A 17,903-nucleotide genomic window follows, 5' to 3' on the forward strand; every position below is an offset into this window, starting at 1 on the left:
TTCTTTTCCCAGACGTTATGTCTGGTCAAACATGGAAAGTGACGCGGACCTTGATCAAGCGTGACTTCCTTTTAACTGTACGGTATATGTTATATTGCATTTAGGAACTTTCGGGTGATTGAACATGTATCAATAATTACGGATTTCTGTAGTTGTACATATAAGTTTGGATGTAGCTGTATTGCATTGATGTGCTGGTGGATATTGTGTGGTATGACTCCTGTAGTTGATAGTATAATTGGTATAATGTCAACTTTATCCTGATGCCACATGTCCTTGACTTCCTCAGCCAGTTGGATGTATTTTTCAATTTTTTCTCCTGTTTTCTTTTGTATATTTGTTGTATTGGGTATGGATTATTATTATTATTATTATTATTATTATTATTATTATTATTATTACCACCACCACCTCAACCACCACCATCATCAATTATATCTCCCATCCCATCTTCATCTACTTCCTCTTACCTTTCTATAATAATGCCTTCAAGTTCATTTCCCTTGCAAAGTCCCTCCAAGTTTCATTTTTCGCTTCTTTGCTTAGTACTGGCTTTTTATGGACCTGATTTTAAATCTGTTACACTACTGTAATAGAATACCAGAGGGAACAATCCAACAGCTTCTAACTTCTTCCCGCATCCATCCATCCTGATGTAGGTTTTCCATGATTTGCCTAAATCGCTTCAGGCACACGCTGGGGTGGTTCTTTTAAAAGGGCACAGCCGACTTCCTTCCCTAATTCGATGGGACCAATGACCTTGCTGTTTGGTCCCCTCTCTCAAATCAAGCAACCAACCAATCCTAACTTCTTAACTTCGGGTACATGTGGAGGAATAATAACTTCTTTGATCTTCATCTTTATAATTACTTTCTTAAAAAAACACTAAGCACCTATTAAACTGATGAAAGATTCAATACAACTGCACAATTAATCTACAAAAGCTCCATTTAATTTCTCAGTCCAATTTTCTCCAGTTAACCAGTTAGAAGCAACTTCTTGTTTTAGAGAAACAAAGCTGTTTCTTGGGATTATCACCAGCATAACTGTTATGGTAGTTGGCAGATTTTCTTGTAATGAGATCACTCACCCCACAATGGCATTGGAGAGATCACAGCTGTTCATCTACAACATGGCTGAACTCACGTGTGTCTACCATACCCAACAGAGAGCACTCATCCATATTGTGATTGTGTGCTTGATGTGACATTGCCTGGCTAATATTAGGGAACTAGGTTATCAGTCGGAGCAGGGAAGTGCCCGAGTGCTGAAGCAGAAACACTGCACATGGTGCTGTGCGCGATACAGGCCAGAACTATGCAGAGCATTGCTGCTGCGCAGCATTTCCTTTAAAGTCTTACATAAGACAGAAGTAAGTCAGGAGGAATTACTTGATGACATAATTTCAGCATCTAAGATTCATGAACAAACATGGATTTTGTACTAAAAAGCACATGCTGAGCAAGCAGATCAGGAAACAAAGGAGAAATTTGGAAAGGGAATTAAAGTTTGAGGAGAAGAATTAAAAACTTTGTGGCTTGTTGATGACACTGCAATTGACAGAGGCAGCAAAGGACTTTGAAATGCAGTGTCTTTAAAGAAGGATATAAGGTGAACATTTAAAAAAGAAAAACAAGGGTAACTGAATGTAGTCTAATTAAATCAGGCATTACTGAGAGAATTAGATTTGGAAATGAAACACTGAAACTAGTAGATGAGTTCTGATATTTGGGCAGTAAAATAATTGATGATGGCCAAAGCTGAGATGATGTAAGATACAGACTGGCAACACCAAGAAATCCATTTCTGAGAAAGAATAATTTCTTAATATCTGAAACAAATCAAAGTGTCAGAAAGTATTTTATTAAGGTAATTATAGGGAGTGTAGCACTACATGGATATGAAACATGCACTAAAAGCAGATCAGGCAAAGCAACATTATTTTATACAAGCGTTTATGGCGTGGATATTGTCTTCCATGTGAATTTTAAAATTTTCCCGGCGAATTGACTGTTCAAACAAATTTGTTTGAATTGCCTTCCATGTCTGCCACACCACGAGGAGTTGCTGCCTAATGTTACACTGCATCACACCAGCCCCAGTGTAGATGCTCAGTATGGGGCCATGGTCAGCCTAATTCCTTCCTGGTGCACCACACCCAGCATTTTTTAATAGGATGGTCTTCATACCCATAAACCACTCATCCCTACGCAAAACAAAATTGCACGAAGGCTAAGTAAAACTGGAGCATACAGATTTGATCTGCTCCCCATGAGCTGTAGCTAATACAGTTTAAAGTATCAAGTGCTTCTAGATCCTTACGGTATGGCAACATGTTAACCTTAAAGTCAAATGTGAGGCCCAGAAACCTTTCTATTTCCTTAAAATAAAGAGCAGTTTCCATCACCTCAAGAAAGTTAAAAACAAATCGAGAACAGTTAAGGACGACATACACAGACTTCTCAGCTGAGAAACTGAAATCTCTTCTCTACACTCATTCTATCAGTCCTCTAATAGTCAGGTGCACCTGACAGATTATTGCAGTACTGTACAGGATGGAAAAGGGAGTTCAAACAGACTCCTCAAGTATATCTCATCTATAGCAGAAGTGCCTGCTATCTTTAACCCCAAGATACCTACAGTTGTACTTTGTCAGTGGGTCACATTACTGCACAGTTTTATTCAACAAGCAGTTGCTAATTTCTCATATCTGACTCCTTAGTACCACGTTCCCTTAGGGGACTTTCATGCCTGTAGATTGTGCAGTTAATCCAGGAAAAACTTAAATCCACTTCTTCATTATTCAAATACAACCACTAACCCTCCACACATCAGCTGCCAGACACGACTTGAGTATGCAACGAACAGTATCCATCAGCTACCATACATGTAACACTGTTCTAACACCATTCCATATTGAACTTTGCAACTCCAGGGTATTCACACATATAGCACATCCGGGAAAGTTGATATTTGGAATAGAAAACCACTTTGGTAGGGGTAGGAAAAACTTTCAATGCAGGAATTCCTCAATGCAAGGCATGATGAGAGAGAATAAAAATCCTGGAGTGGGACGTGGTTCAGATTTCCCAGCGCATGAAGATGACGAGGAATAGCCAGTATGCAGCTTTCATTAAATTTGATTTTCTTGCTGCAGTCTAGCCAGTGCATGGCCACTGCAGACTTGCTGTGCTCCCCCAAATGATCCCCACTCCTTCCACCATTAGAACCTATTGTAATAAAGTTGCTGCTCCTACCACTTCAAGTGATCAATCATACCAATGGCCTTTTAAAATTATGATGAAGTTAAGCTCTGTGAGCACCAACGGCAAAATATAAGTGATTCCACACAGCTAAAGCGCACAGTAAACCCACAAGAAGGCCACTGCAGTTGTGGCCAAAATTGTTTCTCCAGCATAATTTTCTACATTATGATGCAGTACGATACTCAGAAAACATTTACGTCAACTGACTCTTGTTACAGAAGCCTGTGCAATTATAATATCACACATTCGGAAGAAATAGATGAGCATTTTGATGAACGATATTATTAATTCAATTTAAGCACTGCTCTTAGATCCTAAACTAACCACAACATTGTAATATGTGACATATTCCGAGAAAAATTTGTCAGATATTTGTGACAACAGTGAAGAAGAAAATGGTTTCTGTTTTGGCACTAGATCTTTGTTGCATCTTTTCTCTCCTCTCATTGGTCAGGTAAAAGTACTATCCCATTGGCTGCACAAAACTGACACATTGCCTACCTACGAGCAGTACAGAAACACTGATGTGTGTCATTGGCCCTGATCCACATTCTAGTTAATTAGGGTTCTTGCAGTTATTATAGTTCTAAGAGGTGCCATAGGTTACTGAAAATGTTGAGGAGAGTGGAAAGAAATCTGTAACATGTTCTGTCTCTTCACATGCACATGAACTATTTACTTCATTAGAACGAGCAGCAGCGGCGGCATTTAAAAATATTACACCTTTCATCAAGCTGGAAAATCAGGAATGACATCTGACATACACTACTTGTGGGGAATAAAGAAATATTTATTCTCTTAATTATGATACCCACTTCAAACAACTGTATTTAATGTTATGATTCTTCAACTTCTCCTAGCATAATTCATGATGAAACAGTTTATAGACGAATGGTCAGATATCAGTGTCCAATGGGCACAATATTTCACCCAGTGACCACACTGCCATTATCGGATGCATTGATGAACTGAATGCCTAGCAGGACTGTCAGTGCAGGTCATGTATCTTATCCCTCCCTCCCTCCTCCTGCTACCAAGTAGTTCCATCTGACATTTGCACTGGCAGCCTCTCTGCTGTTCTGCTTGCCCCTGAAAACAGTTGTGTGTTATTTCCTTCCCTTTACCAAGGACATAACTACTACCACAACTGATCAGCACTTCCCTTATGTGAATCTTGACAGATTATTTAACAACACTGTCCTAGAAGTTAGATGTCTGTATCAGGACCTTAGTATGGCTGTAACCCATTCTGTATAATTCTGATAGGCAATGTCAAATTAAAGGAAGATATTAAAGCAATTGAAGCGGGCTGCTAGACTTGTTTCTGGTACGTTCAAACAGCTCACAAGTATTACGGGAACACTTTGGGAATCAAATACACTCCTGGAAATGGAAAAAAGAACACATTGACACCGGTGTGTCAGACCCACCATACTTGCTCCGGACACTGCGAGAGGGCTGTACAAGCAATGATCACACGCACGGCACAGCGGACACACCAGGAATCGCGGTGTTGGCCGTCGAATGGCGCTAGCTGCGCAGCATTTGTGCACCGCCGCCGTCAGTGTCAGCCAGTTTGCCGTGGCATATGGAGCTCCATCGCAGTCTTTAACACTGGTAGCATGCCGCGACAGCGTAGACGTGAACCGTATGTGCAGTTGACGGACTTTGAGCGAGGGCGTATAGTGGGCATGCGGGAGGCCAGGTGGACGTACCGCCGAATTGCTCAACATGTGGGGCGTGAGGTCTCCACAGTACATCGATGTTGTCGCTAGAGGTCGGCGGAAGGTGCACGTGCCCGGCGACCTGGGACCGGACCGCAGCGACGCACGGATGCACGCCAAGACCGTAGGATCCTACGCAGTGCTGTAGGGGACCGCACCGCCACTTCCCAGCAAATTAGGGACACTGTTGCTCCTGGGGTATCGGCGAGGACCATTCGCAACCGTCTCCATGAAGCTGGGCTACGCTCCCGCACACCGTTAGGCCGTCTTCCGCTCACGCACCAACATCGTGCAGCCAGTCTCCAGTGGTGTCGCGACAGGCGTGAATGGAGGGACGAATGGAGACGTGTCGTCTTCAGCCATGAGAGTCGCTTCTGCCTTGGTGCCAATGATGGTCGTATGCGTGTTTGGCACCGTGCAGGTGAGCGCCACAATCAGGACTGCATACGACCGAGGCACACAGGGCCAACACCCGGCATCATGGTGTGGGGAGCGATCTCCTACACTGGCCGTACACCACTGGTGATCATCGAGGGGACACTGAATAGTGCACGGTACATCCAAACCGTCATCGAACCTATCGTTCTACCATTCCTAGACCGGCAAGGGAACTTGCTGTTCCAACAGGACAATGCACGTCCGCATGTATCCCGTGCCACCCAACGTGCTCTAGAAGGTGTAAGTCAACTACCCTGGCCAGCAAGATCTCCGGATCTGTCCCCCATTGAGCATGTTTGGGACTGGATGAAGCGTCGTCTCACGCGGTCTGCACGTCCAGCACGAACGCTGGTCCAACTGAGGCGCCAGGTGGAAATGGCATGGCAAGCCGTTCCACAGGACTACATCCAGCATCTCTACGATCGTCTCCATGGGAGAATAGCAGCCTGCATTGCTGCGAAAGGTGGATATACACTGTACTAGTGCCGACATTGTGCATGCTCTGTTGCCTGTGTCTATGTGCCTGTGGTTCTGCCAGTGTGATCATGTGATGTATCTGACCCCAGGAATGTGTCAATAAAGTTTCCCCTTCCTGGGACAATGAATTCACGGTGTTCTTATTTCAATTTCCAGGAGTGTACAAATCCCTGGAGGACTTGCACAGTACGAATTTAGACGTAGACATTCTACAAGTGCTGCCTTATTAGGCTGCTGCAATCTTGATGATCTTCAACAGTATGTACAGTCTGACTCATATAGGTAGTACCATATTGGCAGGGAATCAGACAGACCCTAGATTTCCGTAGTCTGACATCCTTGGCACTACCAAACAATTCCTGTGTTTTGACTGGTGGTGCCGGCCGCGGTGGTCTCGCGGTTCTAGGCGTGCAGTCCGGAACCGTGCGACTGTTACGGTCGCAGGTTCGAATCCTGCCTCGGGCATGGATGTGTGTGATGTCCTTAGGTTAGTTAGGTTTAAGTAGTTCTAAGTTCTAGGGGACTGATAACCACAGCAGTTGAGTCCCATAGTGCTCAGAGCCATTTGAACCATTTTTGACTGGTGGTCAGAAGACAGTCTTTGTTAGATTTTTCAAAAGAATTTGAGCTATCTTTCCCTGTAACATACCACAAAATGGAATACATGCAACGGCCCCATTCTACTGAGGCTCCTGTTCTGTTTGCACCACTTCGACAGTCAGTGTAGGATGCAGAGCTCTCCAGATCTGCCACTCTGTGCAGCCGTTTTTCCAGAACACTGATGTTCAAGTTCTTGGTTAAGCCCACCATTGTTGGAGAGGGTGTGAGCCCTATGTACCAATATTTTGCACATGCCATTCATCTGCACTGGGTGGTAGTTGGTACTAGCTGTCCACACATAAATGTAGGACAGTGTGCACCTTCCTATACTACATGCTGTGGCCCAACATGCTGCTGCTTCTTGTTTTACCAGGATATCCAGAAAGGCAACCACTGCATCTGCTTCAACTTCCATGATAAAATCAACATTCTAGTGTATGAAATTCAGATGTAAGAGGTTATCCATCCCCTTGTCTCTTCCATGTGGCCATATAATGAAGGTGTCATCAACAATCTGGAAGAAACAAGTATGTTTCCATTCAGATGATTCAGGGCTTCCTCCTCAAAATGTTCCGTATACAAGTTGGCGGAAACTGATGAAAGTGTACTCCCCAGGGCTACTCTGGACATCTGCCCACAGTAATCACCAAGCAAATAAAATAATCTATGTCAGGTCATGCCTGAAAAGATTGGTGGCATCAATGTCAAATTTCTGGCCAATAAGTTTCAAACAATTTTGTAAAGGCACTCTGGTGTAAAGAGAGACAACGCTGATGCTCAAAAGGATGACCTGCTGGATGTACGCCTATACCTTTTTATTTATTTACATTTTCTTTGGGTGGAGCCATCGTAATGATGGATTTTGCAAATATCTTACTTAATACTATGGTTATATTTACATTTATAAAATACACTATGTTCTGTAGCTGTTGCTTCTTGTCTTTTTTTTACATTTATCACATTACAACTGATATGCTAATGCCTCATATAACAAACACTATCTTAAAATTCGTTGAAATAATATAACATTTTTCTATTAGAAAAGATTTTTAATTTTGTTTTAAAAACATTTCCCGTGTACGTTCTTAAGAGAGTTTGGTCGCTTGTTATACCACATCAAACCACTGATATATGGACTTCTATCAGTCATTTTTAACGTTGTTTCGTTACGGAAATAGGTACACTTTGTTCTAGTGTTGTGATCATGTACATCACTGCCCTTGATAGTCAGTTGACTTATAAAAAAGACAACTATTTTGAAGATGTACAGAGAATATATTGTCAGATATTTGTGCTGCACAAACACTTCACGACATGAATCTCTATGTTCCATCCCGTGTATATGTCTTATTGCTCTTTTCTGTAGTAGCAGTAGTAGTCTTTTTAAATGTACATCAGCTGCACAGCCCCATAGTTCAATTCCGTAATTGAGAAAGAGGTAAAGTGTTCCATAATATACTAATTTCAGTGCTTGGCTAAGAACTATCTTTGCGAGCTGGCTGAGGAGATATATGGCACTACTGACTTTTCCGCATACGAAATTAATGTGGTACATCCACTGCAAATTTTCCTCAACATACACACCCAGGAATTTACAGTTACCATTTTCTGTTGCAGAGATATTACACACACTATTCATATTGTTGTGGTGAGAACTGCCTATTTCAAATGTCAGTAGTTGAGATTTGGTGACATTCACCTTGAGTCCCTGATTGTTGAAGTATTTTATTACTTCTGTTACACCACTAGCAGCAAGAGATTCTAGCTCATTAGATTCACTCCCATAGACTAAGATTGATGTGTCATCTGCATAGCTTACAATATCGGCATTAATGGGTTGTGCAATGTCGTTAATATACAGGGCTATTACATATGATTGAAGTGATTTCATAAATTCACTGTAGCTCCATTCATTGACGTACGGTCACGACACACAACAGATACGCAGAAAAACTCAAAGTTTTGTTCGGCTGAAGCCGCACTTCAGGTTTCTGCCGCCAGAGCGCTCGAGAGCGCAGTGAGACAAAATGGCGACAGGGGCCGAGAAAGCGTATGTCGTGCTTGAAATGCACTCACATCAGTCAGTCATAACAGTGCAACGACATTTCAGGACGAAGTTCAACAAAGATCCACCAACTGCTAACTCCATTCGGTGATTGTATGCGCAGTTTAAAGCTTCTGGATGCCTCTGTAAGTGGAAATCAACGGGTCGGCCTGCAGTGAGCGAAGAAACGGTTGAACACGTGTATCTGGACATGCTGGAAAATTGGCTCGTGCCACAACTGGAGACCGACAGCACCGACTTCATCTTTCAACAGGATGGTGCTCCACCGCACTTCCATCATGATGTTCCGCATTTCTTAAACAGGAGATTGGAAAACCGATGGATCGGTCGTGGTGGAGATCAAGATCAGCAATTCATGTCATGGCCTCCACGCTCTCCCGACTTAACCCCATGCGATTTCTTTCTGTGGGGTTATGTGAAAGATTCAGTGTTTAAACCTCCTCTACCAAGAAACGTGCCAGAACTGCGAGCTTGCATCAACGATGGTTTCGAACTCATTGATGGGGACATGCTGCGCCGAGTGTGGGAGGAACTTGATTATCGGCTTGATGTCTGCCGAATCACTAAAGGGGCACATATCGAACATTTGTGAATGTCTAAAAAAACTTTTTGAGTTTTGGTATGTGTGTGCAAAGCATTGTGAAAATATCTCAAATAATAAAGTTATTGTAGAACTGTGAAATCGCTTCAATCATTTGTAATAACCCTGTATATAAGGAAGAGAAAGGGTAGAAGGATTGAGCCCTGTGGCACACCTTGTAATACAGGTTCACTGGTGGACTGGGCGTTCATGATTTTATTATGAAGTTTGTATGACAATTTAGTGCTTTGCTTACAATTCAGCAGGTATGTGGGTAGAAGATCCATGGCTTGATCCCCAATACTGTAAGATTTTAGCCTTTTAAGAAGTACCCTATGGTTTACTGTATCAAATGCTTTTGTCAGGTCCAAAAATATACCTGCAGTCTGCATCTTCTGGTCCAAAAGACAATAAACTTCATGGATGAACTGTGTAACTGCTGTGGTTGTACTTAGCTCTTTTCTGAAGCCACGCTGCGAATCTACAAACAGTTTATGTTTTGCGAAAAAGGCACTTAGCTGAGAAAGGATAATGCTTTCGAATATCTTACTAAAAGTGGGAATTAATGATATTGGTCTATAGTTGGAGACATCTTCCTTACTTCCCTTTTTATACACTGGTTTCACTACACTCATTTTTAGAACCATTGGATACATGTTTTCTCTAATGCTGCAATTAATCAGGTGAGTAAGAGATTTAGAGATTTCTTTTAAGCACGCTTTAGTAATAGCACTGGATACGCCATCCCATCTAGATGAAATTTTTTTTCTTTAGCATGTATATTGCCCTGCAAACCTCCTGCTTATTCACTTCCACAAATTCAAATTTGGTACACTGGGTGAGATGGCATTAGGTCTCTACCTGTGAATCTATAATATGGGTTGATTGTTCACCAGAAATGTAGTAATTATTAAAAATATTACATAGAGTTTATAGGTTTTTTATAATGTTACCATCATGTCGCATGCTGAGTGGTTCCATGTTCATCTTGTTGGAACCTTTTCGGTATTTGTCAATCAGCTTCCTAGATGCTTTGCTTATGTTGTCAGACTGTTCTATTGTTTTGCTGTTAATCTGCTTCCTTAGGTTAACAATTTCAGTTTTAAAAGTTTGCTTGGCCCTATTGTATTTTTCCTTGAAAACCTGCATAGTAGTAGCTTTATAAAGCTGGTTTAGATCATGTACTTGCTGCCTGAGCCTAATCAGATTTGTTGGGAGTTTTGGGTAAGATTACTTCCATTTTGACAGTGTTTAACTACCGTCTGGATTTCTCTGACTGGACAACTATATTCATAATGATGCAGTAGGGTTGAGTAGAATTCATTCCATTTCTCATCCGACCCTTTTACCCGGTACACAGAATCCCATTTCTCATTTGCTAGTTTGTCTCTAAGAGCATCAATATTTGAGATATTCAACATTCGTTTCTGTGGCACAATTTTTGTTATTTTAGGCAAAACTGAATTTTTGTATTCTATCACCTAACAGAAGTGGTCAGAATAAAGAAAATTTAAGTTACTGTAATTTACCTTATCTATAACATCTTTGTTGATTATAGCATAATCTATTCTAGTGGAACATGTGTCCATCACTCTGGTGTCAGAGTTCACTATATTTACAAGATTGTATGAGGTCAGCACATCACTGAGTTTCAAGTTTACTATACTATTTGAGTTTGCATCTATATTAAAGTCACCTAATATAGTAAGGTCATTAGAACCGGCCTGACCAACAACACTACTAAGTTTATCCATAAACAGCATTAGATCAGCATTTGGTGGCCTATATACTCCAATAACTTTGGTAACTTAAAATCATTACTGTGGAGTACAATACCTGTCATTTCAATTGGTGTGGTGTTCAAGAAAGACAATTTTTTTTAGCTTCTATATCCTTGAAATTTCCTGGCAGATTAAAACTGTGTGCCGGGCCGAGACTCGAACTCGGGATCTTTGCATTTCGCGGGCAAGTGCTCTATCAACTGAGCTACCTAAGCACGACTCACGCCCCGTCCTCACAACTTTACTTCTGCCAGTACCTCGTCTCCTACCCTCCAAACTTTACAGAAGCTCTCCTGCGAACCTTGCAGAACTAGCACTCCTGAAAGAAAGGATATTGTGGAGACATGGCTTAGCCACAGCCTGGGGGATGTTTCTAGAATGAAATTTTCACTCTACAGTGGAGTGTGCGCTGATACGAAACTTCCTGGTCTCAGTCCGGCACACAGTTTTAATCTACCAGGAAGTTTCATATCAGCCCACACTCCGCTGTAGAGTGAAAATTTCATTCTTCGATATCCTTATTAACATAAACTGCCACACCACCACCTTTATGGTTTTGCCTACAGTAACTATTTGCTAGTATGTAACCTTCTTATCTATAATATATTATTTCACTGCATTTTAGCCCATGTTCCGTTATTACTAGTACATGTGGCAAGTGTTCCTCTATGAATATTTGTAGAATGTCTAGTTTGTTTCCGAGATATTGCACATTTAAGTGCAGTAACTTTAAGGGTGTTATCCCATCTTGTTTATTTACCATCTCACATGAATCAAAACTGTTTGAGTTACACTTTTTATGACATTTTGCATACACTGGCTTTTAAGAACTGACCTGCAATGACTGATCACTTATTTCACAGCCTGGCTTTTCTTTGCATGAATGGGACTCAGTCATATCCAAAATACATCCCTGAAAACTATTATTATTGTCCTTTATTCTAAAAAAGTCCTGTGGTTGTAGCCCAGAGTAATTTGAGCTTTCTCCATACTGTCTTTCTCACACAGTTTGCTTATGTGGGAAACTAGCTTGGCCTTCCCTTTCCTGTTTAAGTAGAATCCATGTTTTGTGTGTTCATCACGACTCATCTTACTTAAGTCTATCAAATGTACATGGCTAAATTTATCACACAGTTTCTTTAGCTCGGAATTTTAGTGCCAAATCTCTTTGTTTACACATGACCACAGTGGTAAATCACGTCGCACTGGCATGTTTGTGATGACAATGTTCATTTGAAATAGTTTTGGTAATATGTTATGGAAACATCACAGGGCTGTCTTGCTTTCGTTTTTGTATACGTCGTTGCCGCCGCCAATAATCACAACATGAGCATCTTTGTTCAATTGGCTTGTTTCTGTTTGAATACTCTCCACCACTGCATATAACGTTGCACCAGGCTTGATTTTCGCGAAAACTGAATGCTTTGAAGGCATACGTTTGCATAGATCTTTTCCATGACTGTCAGCATACAGAAAGAGCCCTTCGGTGCATCTTAAGGTTGGCAAGTTCTTTTTTGGTTCTTTAGTGGGAGTTTTGTGATTACTTTCTGGTTCGTTTATGTCTGTTGTGTTACCACAATCCACTACTAGTGCTGAGAATTTGTTTGATAATGGTATCACTGGGGCTGTACGTGTACCACACACCGAATACTAGGTTGGTGGGTGGCAGAAGAGATATGCTCCAGCTTCAGAGCAAACTGCTCATCAGTACATCTGATGAAGGCAACATGGTCACTTGACCAAATATTATGCCTGTTAGACACTGCCATTAAGCCGTACACCCATGGACTATTTTGTCTTCAATATTGTATATTAATCACTACTGATTTTTACGTGTTCAAGCCTTCATGAGGCACAAATGGTGTTTGAATTGACATTTTAGTTGCTGTTTCCAGTTATGGTACAGGCACACTTATTAATAATCCACAACCATGGAATCTAAATACCTTGCAGCTACACTGTATGTAGTTGGTCACCACGTGTTCTTACTGATGAAACCTTGAGCACTCAGAAATCTTATAGCAATTAATAAACAACATTACATACAGCTGTAGGAAGTGAGTATTACAGTAAACAGAATAAACAAATAATTCATTATTTCCTCAACAAGTAATATTTGATACTTTTCATTGGTAATCACATTAGATTATATTTTCCAATGGCCTAATAAAGAAAGCTAGATTAACATTTCACTTATTGAAGCCATACGAACTTAACCATTACATAGTAAGCCTATTTAGAATTACATAAAGTAGAAGTAAGATCATACTCACTTGGCAGAATGGAAAAGCCTTATCTGAAGTTAAGGAAATTATCAGCTTACGACACAGAATACAAAGAATATGTACTATTTTGTGTAATACTGATATTTCGTGAATAGTAATGGATTCATAATGTTATCAGACACAACAAAAGCACTAAGAAAATTTAAAAAATTGATTTCATCATTTGTGTTGAATGCACAATTGAATAATGATAATCCTGAAATTTACCCATAACCTCACAATTTCACCATAAATAACAATTCTCTATATGAAAATCAATTCAACGAGAATATCCAAATTTACAAACGAAATACAAGAACATATATATTTAAAAAAATTATGTGTTTGAAACTCATGAAACACATGGGAAGGAGAAATACTGTTCTGCATTCCTTTTGTAATCATTAACACAGTAAATTAACAGCCCTTCTCACTGAGAGTCTCAGAATAAATATTTACCAGCTGCATATGCATTAACAATTAAGCATATGGTAATTTGCAATATCTGTTAACATAATTCACGTTGATGCATACGTATAGTTTGAATACTATTCCGTACTTCAGCGTCTATTTTTATCAGAAATAAATTCCTCTGCAGAGTTTCATAATGCAGTTATCAGAACTATAATCAAATTTTAATATTAGTGTACTGCTTTTTAATTTAAAGTGGATTTTTCTAAACATGGTACTATTAATTTTATCACATAATGGTACTGATAAAATATTGCAGTTAACTTGTCTTAATTACCTTCTAATAGAATAATTACCTTTTATTTCACTAATGTTTTAATACTGCACAGCTAAATTTAATGATGTGCAATCTCTGCATTAACATTAAACTTTTTAAAGGAATCATAATTTATTTTGGAATAAAGTTTTATTACACAAAATTATTTGTTACAGATTGCACCTCAACTAAAACACTTAGGATAACTTTATTACTACATTACATTACATTGTATGTTTCACTGCAGTAAGAAAAGTGAAAGGCATTTAAAGGATACGCTCTATTTTGCCGATGACAGTCTGCAGCCTTCATTAAACAATCCTTGCATTGCTCATATGATTTAGCATTTTTGAAACACGTTGCTGGAAAAAAAAGGTCATTAATTCACAACTCTCAGAACTTTTACAATGAGACGAACACTACGGTAACTGAAAAAATATTTTTATTAACCTGCTTTTTGGTATTCATCTGCTGCTGAATCATAATCTGGCCTCCACTTCAATAGTGATGTTTTCAGACTGAAAATAGATTAAAGATTAGCAGCCAGTCAGATAACTTTGTTTATTCTTGTTTGATAGTGACAGCTATGATCATTATTCAGAGACTGGAAGAAGGAAATGTACTATCTACAGTGAAGTCATTAGAGGCAGTGCACAAACTGTCAAAGGAATGAGAAATAAACCAGCCATGGTCACTTCAGAGAAACCAGGCAAGCAGCCTCATACTTGTGTTAAGTGATTTGTAAAAACCACAAAAACTAGATAGTCAGATGAGGACTTCAGGCACTATCCTCTAAATGTTAGTCCATTGTCACTTTGCTCAGGGAGTGACTGAACAATTTCATAACAATGACACCTGCAGCAAATCAACTATTTTATGGATTCAACTCAGTGCATCACTACAACTCAAGATCAGTAGCCTATAAGCCATGAATAGAACACTTTAATCAATTAAGTTAGTCATATTTCACATTAGCTTTGTGTAAACAAAGGTTGCCAACCCTGCAGAACAGAAAGAGGTCACTTTCTACAACAGATCAGTGACATGTAAATTACTTAATCACTTAATAGTGATCAGAAAAGTTTGACTTAATGTCATGGAGATTGTCAGATCACCCAAAACTAATATTCAGACTGAAAAACAATTTATCACCTGACTAAAAACAGTCTTAGCTGCTGTAAACTTTAACAGTACCTGTACATATGCTTGTAGTTGTGGCACTTTCTAACAAAGTGGCCAACTAATTATGATAAGCACAGATTTTGAGAATGAAATGACATGTATTTGTAGTTTATCAAACTACATGGAAAGGAAGATGGGAACACAAACATAAAAATTTATGAATGCATAAGCAATTTGCAGGATAATTAAAAGAATTTAACTCTACCCATTTGATATAAAAATATTTTAGCGGTACATATTGACAGATGTAATGCAGTATGTTCACTACACGTGAAACTGAAACGGTATCACAGAACAAAATTAAAAAAGGTAGCCAAACAAAATCGTAATGACAGAGCACCGAAACTATCGTACATACCTAAATACTTCACAAAGAATACAATCTCGTCCGAAAAAAAAAAAAAAAAAAAAAAAAAAAAAAAAAAAAAAAAAAAAAAAAAAACCACTTTACCAGATGAACTCTTAAGAGAGTAAAGAGGCCATATCACTTTAACATTTTGCTGGTAATTGTTAGCAGCATGGGAAGTGAACTGCACGAGTTAATGTGACATATGTTCATAGAAGTTCGTCAGTAAATAACGCTTGGAATAAATAACGCGTAAAAAAGGTAATGAAACAGTATACAGCAAGTGATTTTGCTTTTAGTGCATAAATATCTTAACAATCGACAATTCTTTGGGAACTCTAGAGGGCAAGGGAAGCTTTCATCCCGACTAAAGTACACACTCGTTACCTATGGAAGAAACTGGTAAGTTAGGCGCTACCCTAAACCATTCTGCTACTGACAAATCTGAACTGGCCACAAAAATCGACATCTACGATCGGGAACATCATTCAGTTTGATGAGCACTATACCACGAATGCGATTATTGTGGGTTTGATAATTGAAGAAATACCATTACAGTCGTCTCTTGCTACCTGTCACTATACAGTTACTCTGTTATTATTGGACAAGAAACAAAAATAAATGCACCAGATTACCCGTACTTTGGAGAATTATTTGAACATCTACGTATTATCCTTTAAGCTATCCAACAACACGTTACTGTGCACCCTCGTATTTGTAGGATACTGTACACCCTTTTATGTGAATGTGTGGATGTGTATATACTGTTATTTTTGTACATCATGTATTTTTTTAACGAAATGCTATGTAAATTGTCTCTGGATGAATAAACTACTGCAAGAATGGAAATCGTAAAAGCGAATACTATCTCCTTCGCCTTGCTTATAATCTAATATGGTATTCATAAGAACTGCTTAATAGTATAAGAACGTTGTGGCAAACTATGGTAAATATAACCACACAACTTTTTTCTGCAGTTTATATTCAATATAAATCGTACTAGATGCAATTCTGCGTTGCACACTGCATGAAATACAGTGTAGCATTACATAGCACGCACAAATTCATTGCCCACCTAGGAATCCGCTACTATACAACCCGAAATAAAAAATTCAATTAGAATTACGTGCCGTTCCACTATTTCGTATTTCTTGATACCTGTTTAAATTACATTGCTAACGGTTGTTTAACTGACCTTTTTTCCGCACATTTAATATGATCCAAGCCTTCCTCTATTTTCTTGCTGCTTGTCATTGCTGTAGTATGACAGCCGGCAAGAAACAAACTGACGAATTAAGAAGAAAAGTTACGTAGAGCCGGGAAGACAACAAAATCAAATTCTTTCTTAATATTAAGTCGCACAACTATAAACATAAATAATATCCAATTCAATGCAGACGACACTGACAACTGTGAAGCAGTGACAATTGCCTGTCAAGCATACTCGCACAAAGATTTTCCTATGACTTTCCACAGGAAGTAGATTGTGATCGATAACTATTTTAGTAATTTCTATCAATACCTTTTATTATCATTACAGACCTTAATCCTCATTTTCAAACCTTATTCACATTAGTAGTGTTGGTAAAAGCTACTCAATGGATCCAGCTTGTATTTTTCGTAGCTTATGTGCTCTAAATGTTAAAAGTATGCGTCAGAACACTTGTCAGAGACGTGCACATTCTCTAATATATGTTGTCTGAATCTATCTTGCAGTTTTACTTATTATCCTGAAATAACCATTAAATGTGCTAGCCTATAGTGAGTTTAAATAAGAATCGAAAATAAATATTAGGCTACGCTATAGTCAATCTGTTATCACAACAATTATTTGGCATAAACATTCATCGATTATCCAAATTCGTAACTAGATCATCACCTTTCAACCTAAGCTAGATGTTAGACTTCGTTACAGATCAGCTTACCAGCGCAACCAACATTTTATGTGACAAATAACATATATTTTATTGCATTCCCTTTCGAACATACTTTCGGGATAAAGGGACAATCACTCTTTCTTCCGATATTTCGGCTGACAACTATACAGCCATATTCAAAGTGAATTGGTGACATAATAAAAATCGTATGACACATATGGTGTAAACGCATGCATATTTGCACCACACTACCGTGTCATGTGGTTTCGATTATGTCACTGAGTCAGCTTGAAGATGGCTGTGCATTTGTCAGCCCAAATACTGAAGAAGAAGAAGTAATGTCTTGGTTGCATGCCTGAAAGGTGATAGCAATATGTGTGTGTGTGTGTGTGTGTGTGTGTGTGTGTGTGTGTGTATACGAGTATATCGAGTATATTATATAACACAATGCTTCATATTGACAGCCTTCCTTAACGTTATCAGGTGATTTCTGAAGTATACTGCTCCTCACAAGAATAATCTGTTAGCATCAGACTATGACAGTCCCAGGAAACGCTTAGTATCTCCTTGCCTGAT

At 39.2% G+C, this 17,903-nt stretch overlaps 1 protein-coding gene across 1 annotated transcript in view; it reads right to left on the bottom strand.

Annotated features, from left to right (window-relative positions):
• The window catches only part of LOC124613026 (gamma-soluble NSF attachment protein-like), a 139,592-nt gene extending 122,715 nt beyond the window's left edge, over nt 1–16,877 (bottom strand). Inside the window, exons 1-4 of the mRNA XM_047141588.1 lie at nt 16,646–16,877; nt 14,373–14,440; nt 14,200–14,284; nt 13,205–13,222 (exon numbers count right to left, since the gene is read on the bottom strand). Of these exons, the coding sequence (XP_046997544.1) occupies nt 13,205–13,222; nt 14,200–14,284; nt 14,373–14,440; nt 16,646–16,704 (230 nt within the window). The 5' untranslated portion in view covers nt 16,705–16,877. The remainder of the gene's footprint in view (nt 1–13,204; nt 13,223–14,199; nt 14,285–14,372; nt 14,441–16,645) is intronic.
• Between the last annotated feature and the right edge of the window lie 1,026 nt (nt 16,878–17,903).

This window comes from Schistocerca americana, chromosome 4, assembly GCF_021461395.2.
Source record: "Schistocerca americana isolate TAMUIC-IGC-003095 chromosome 4, iqSchAmer2.1, whole genome shotgun sequence".
NCBI lineage: Eukaryota > Metazoa > Arthropoda > Insecta > Orthoptera > Acrididae > Schistocerca > Schistocerca americana.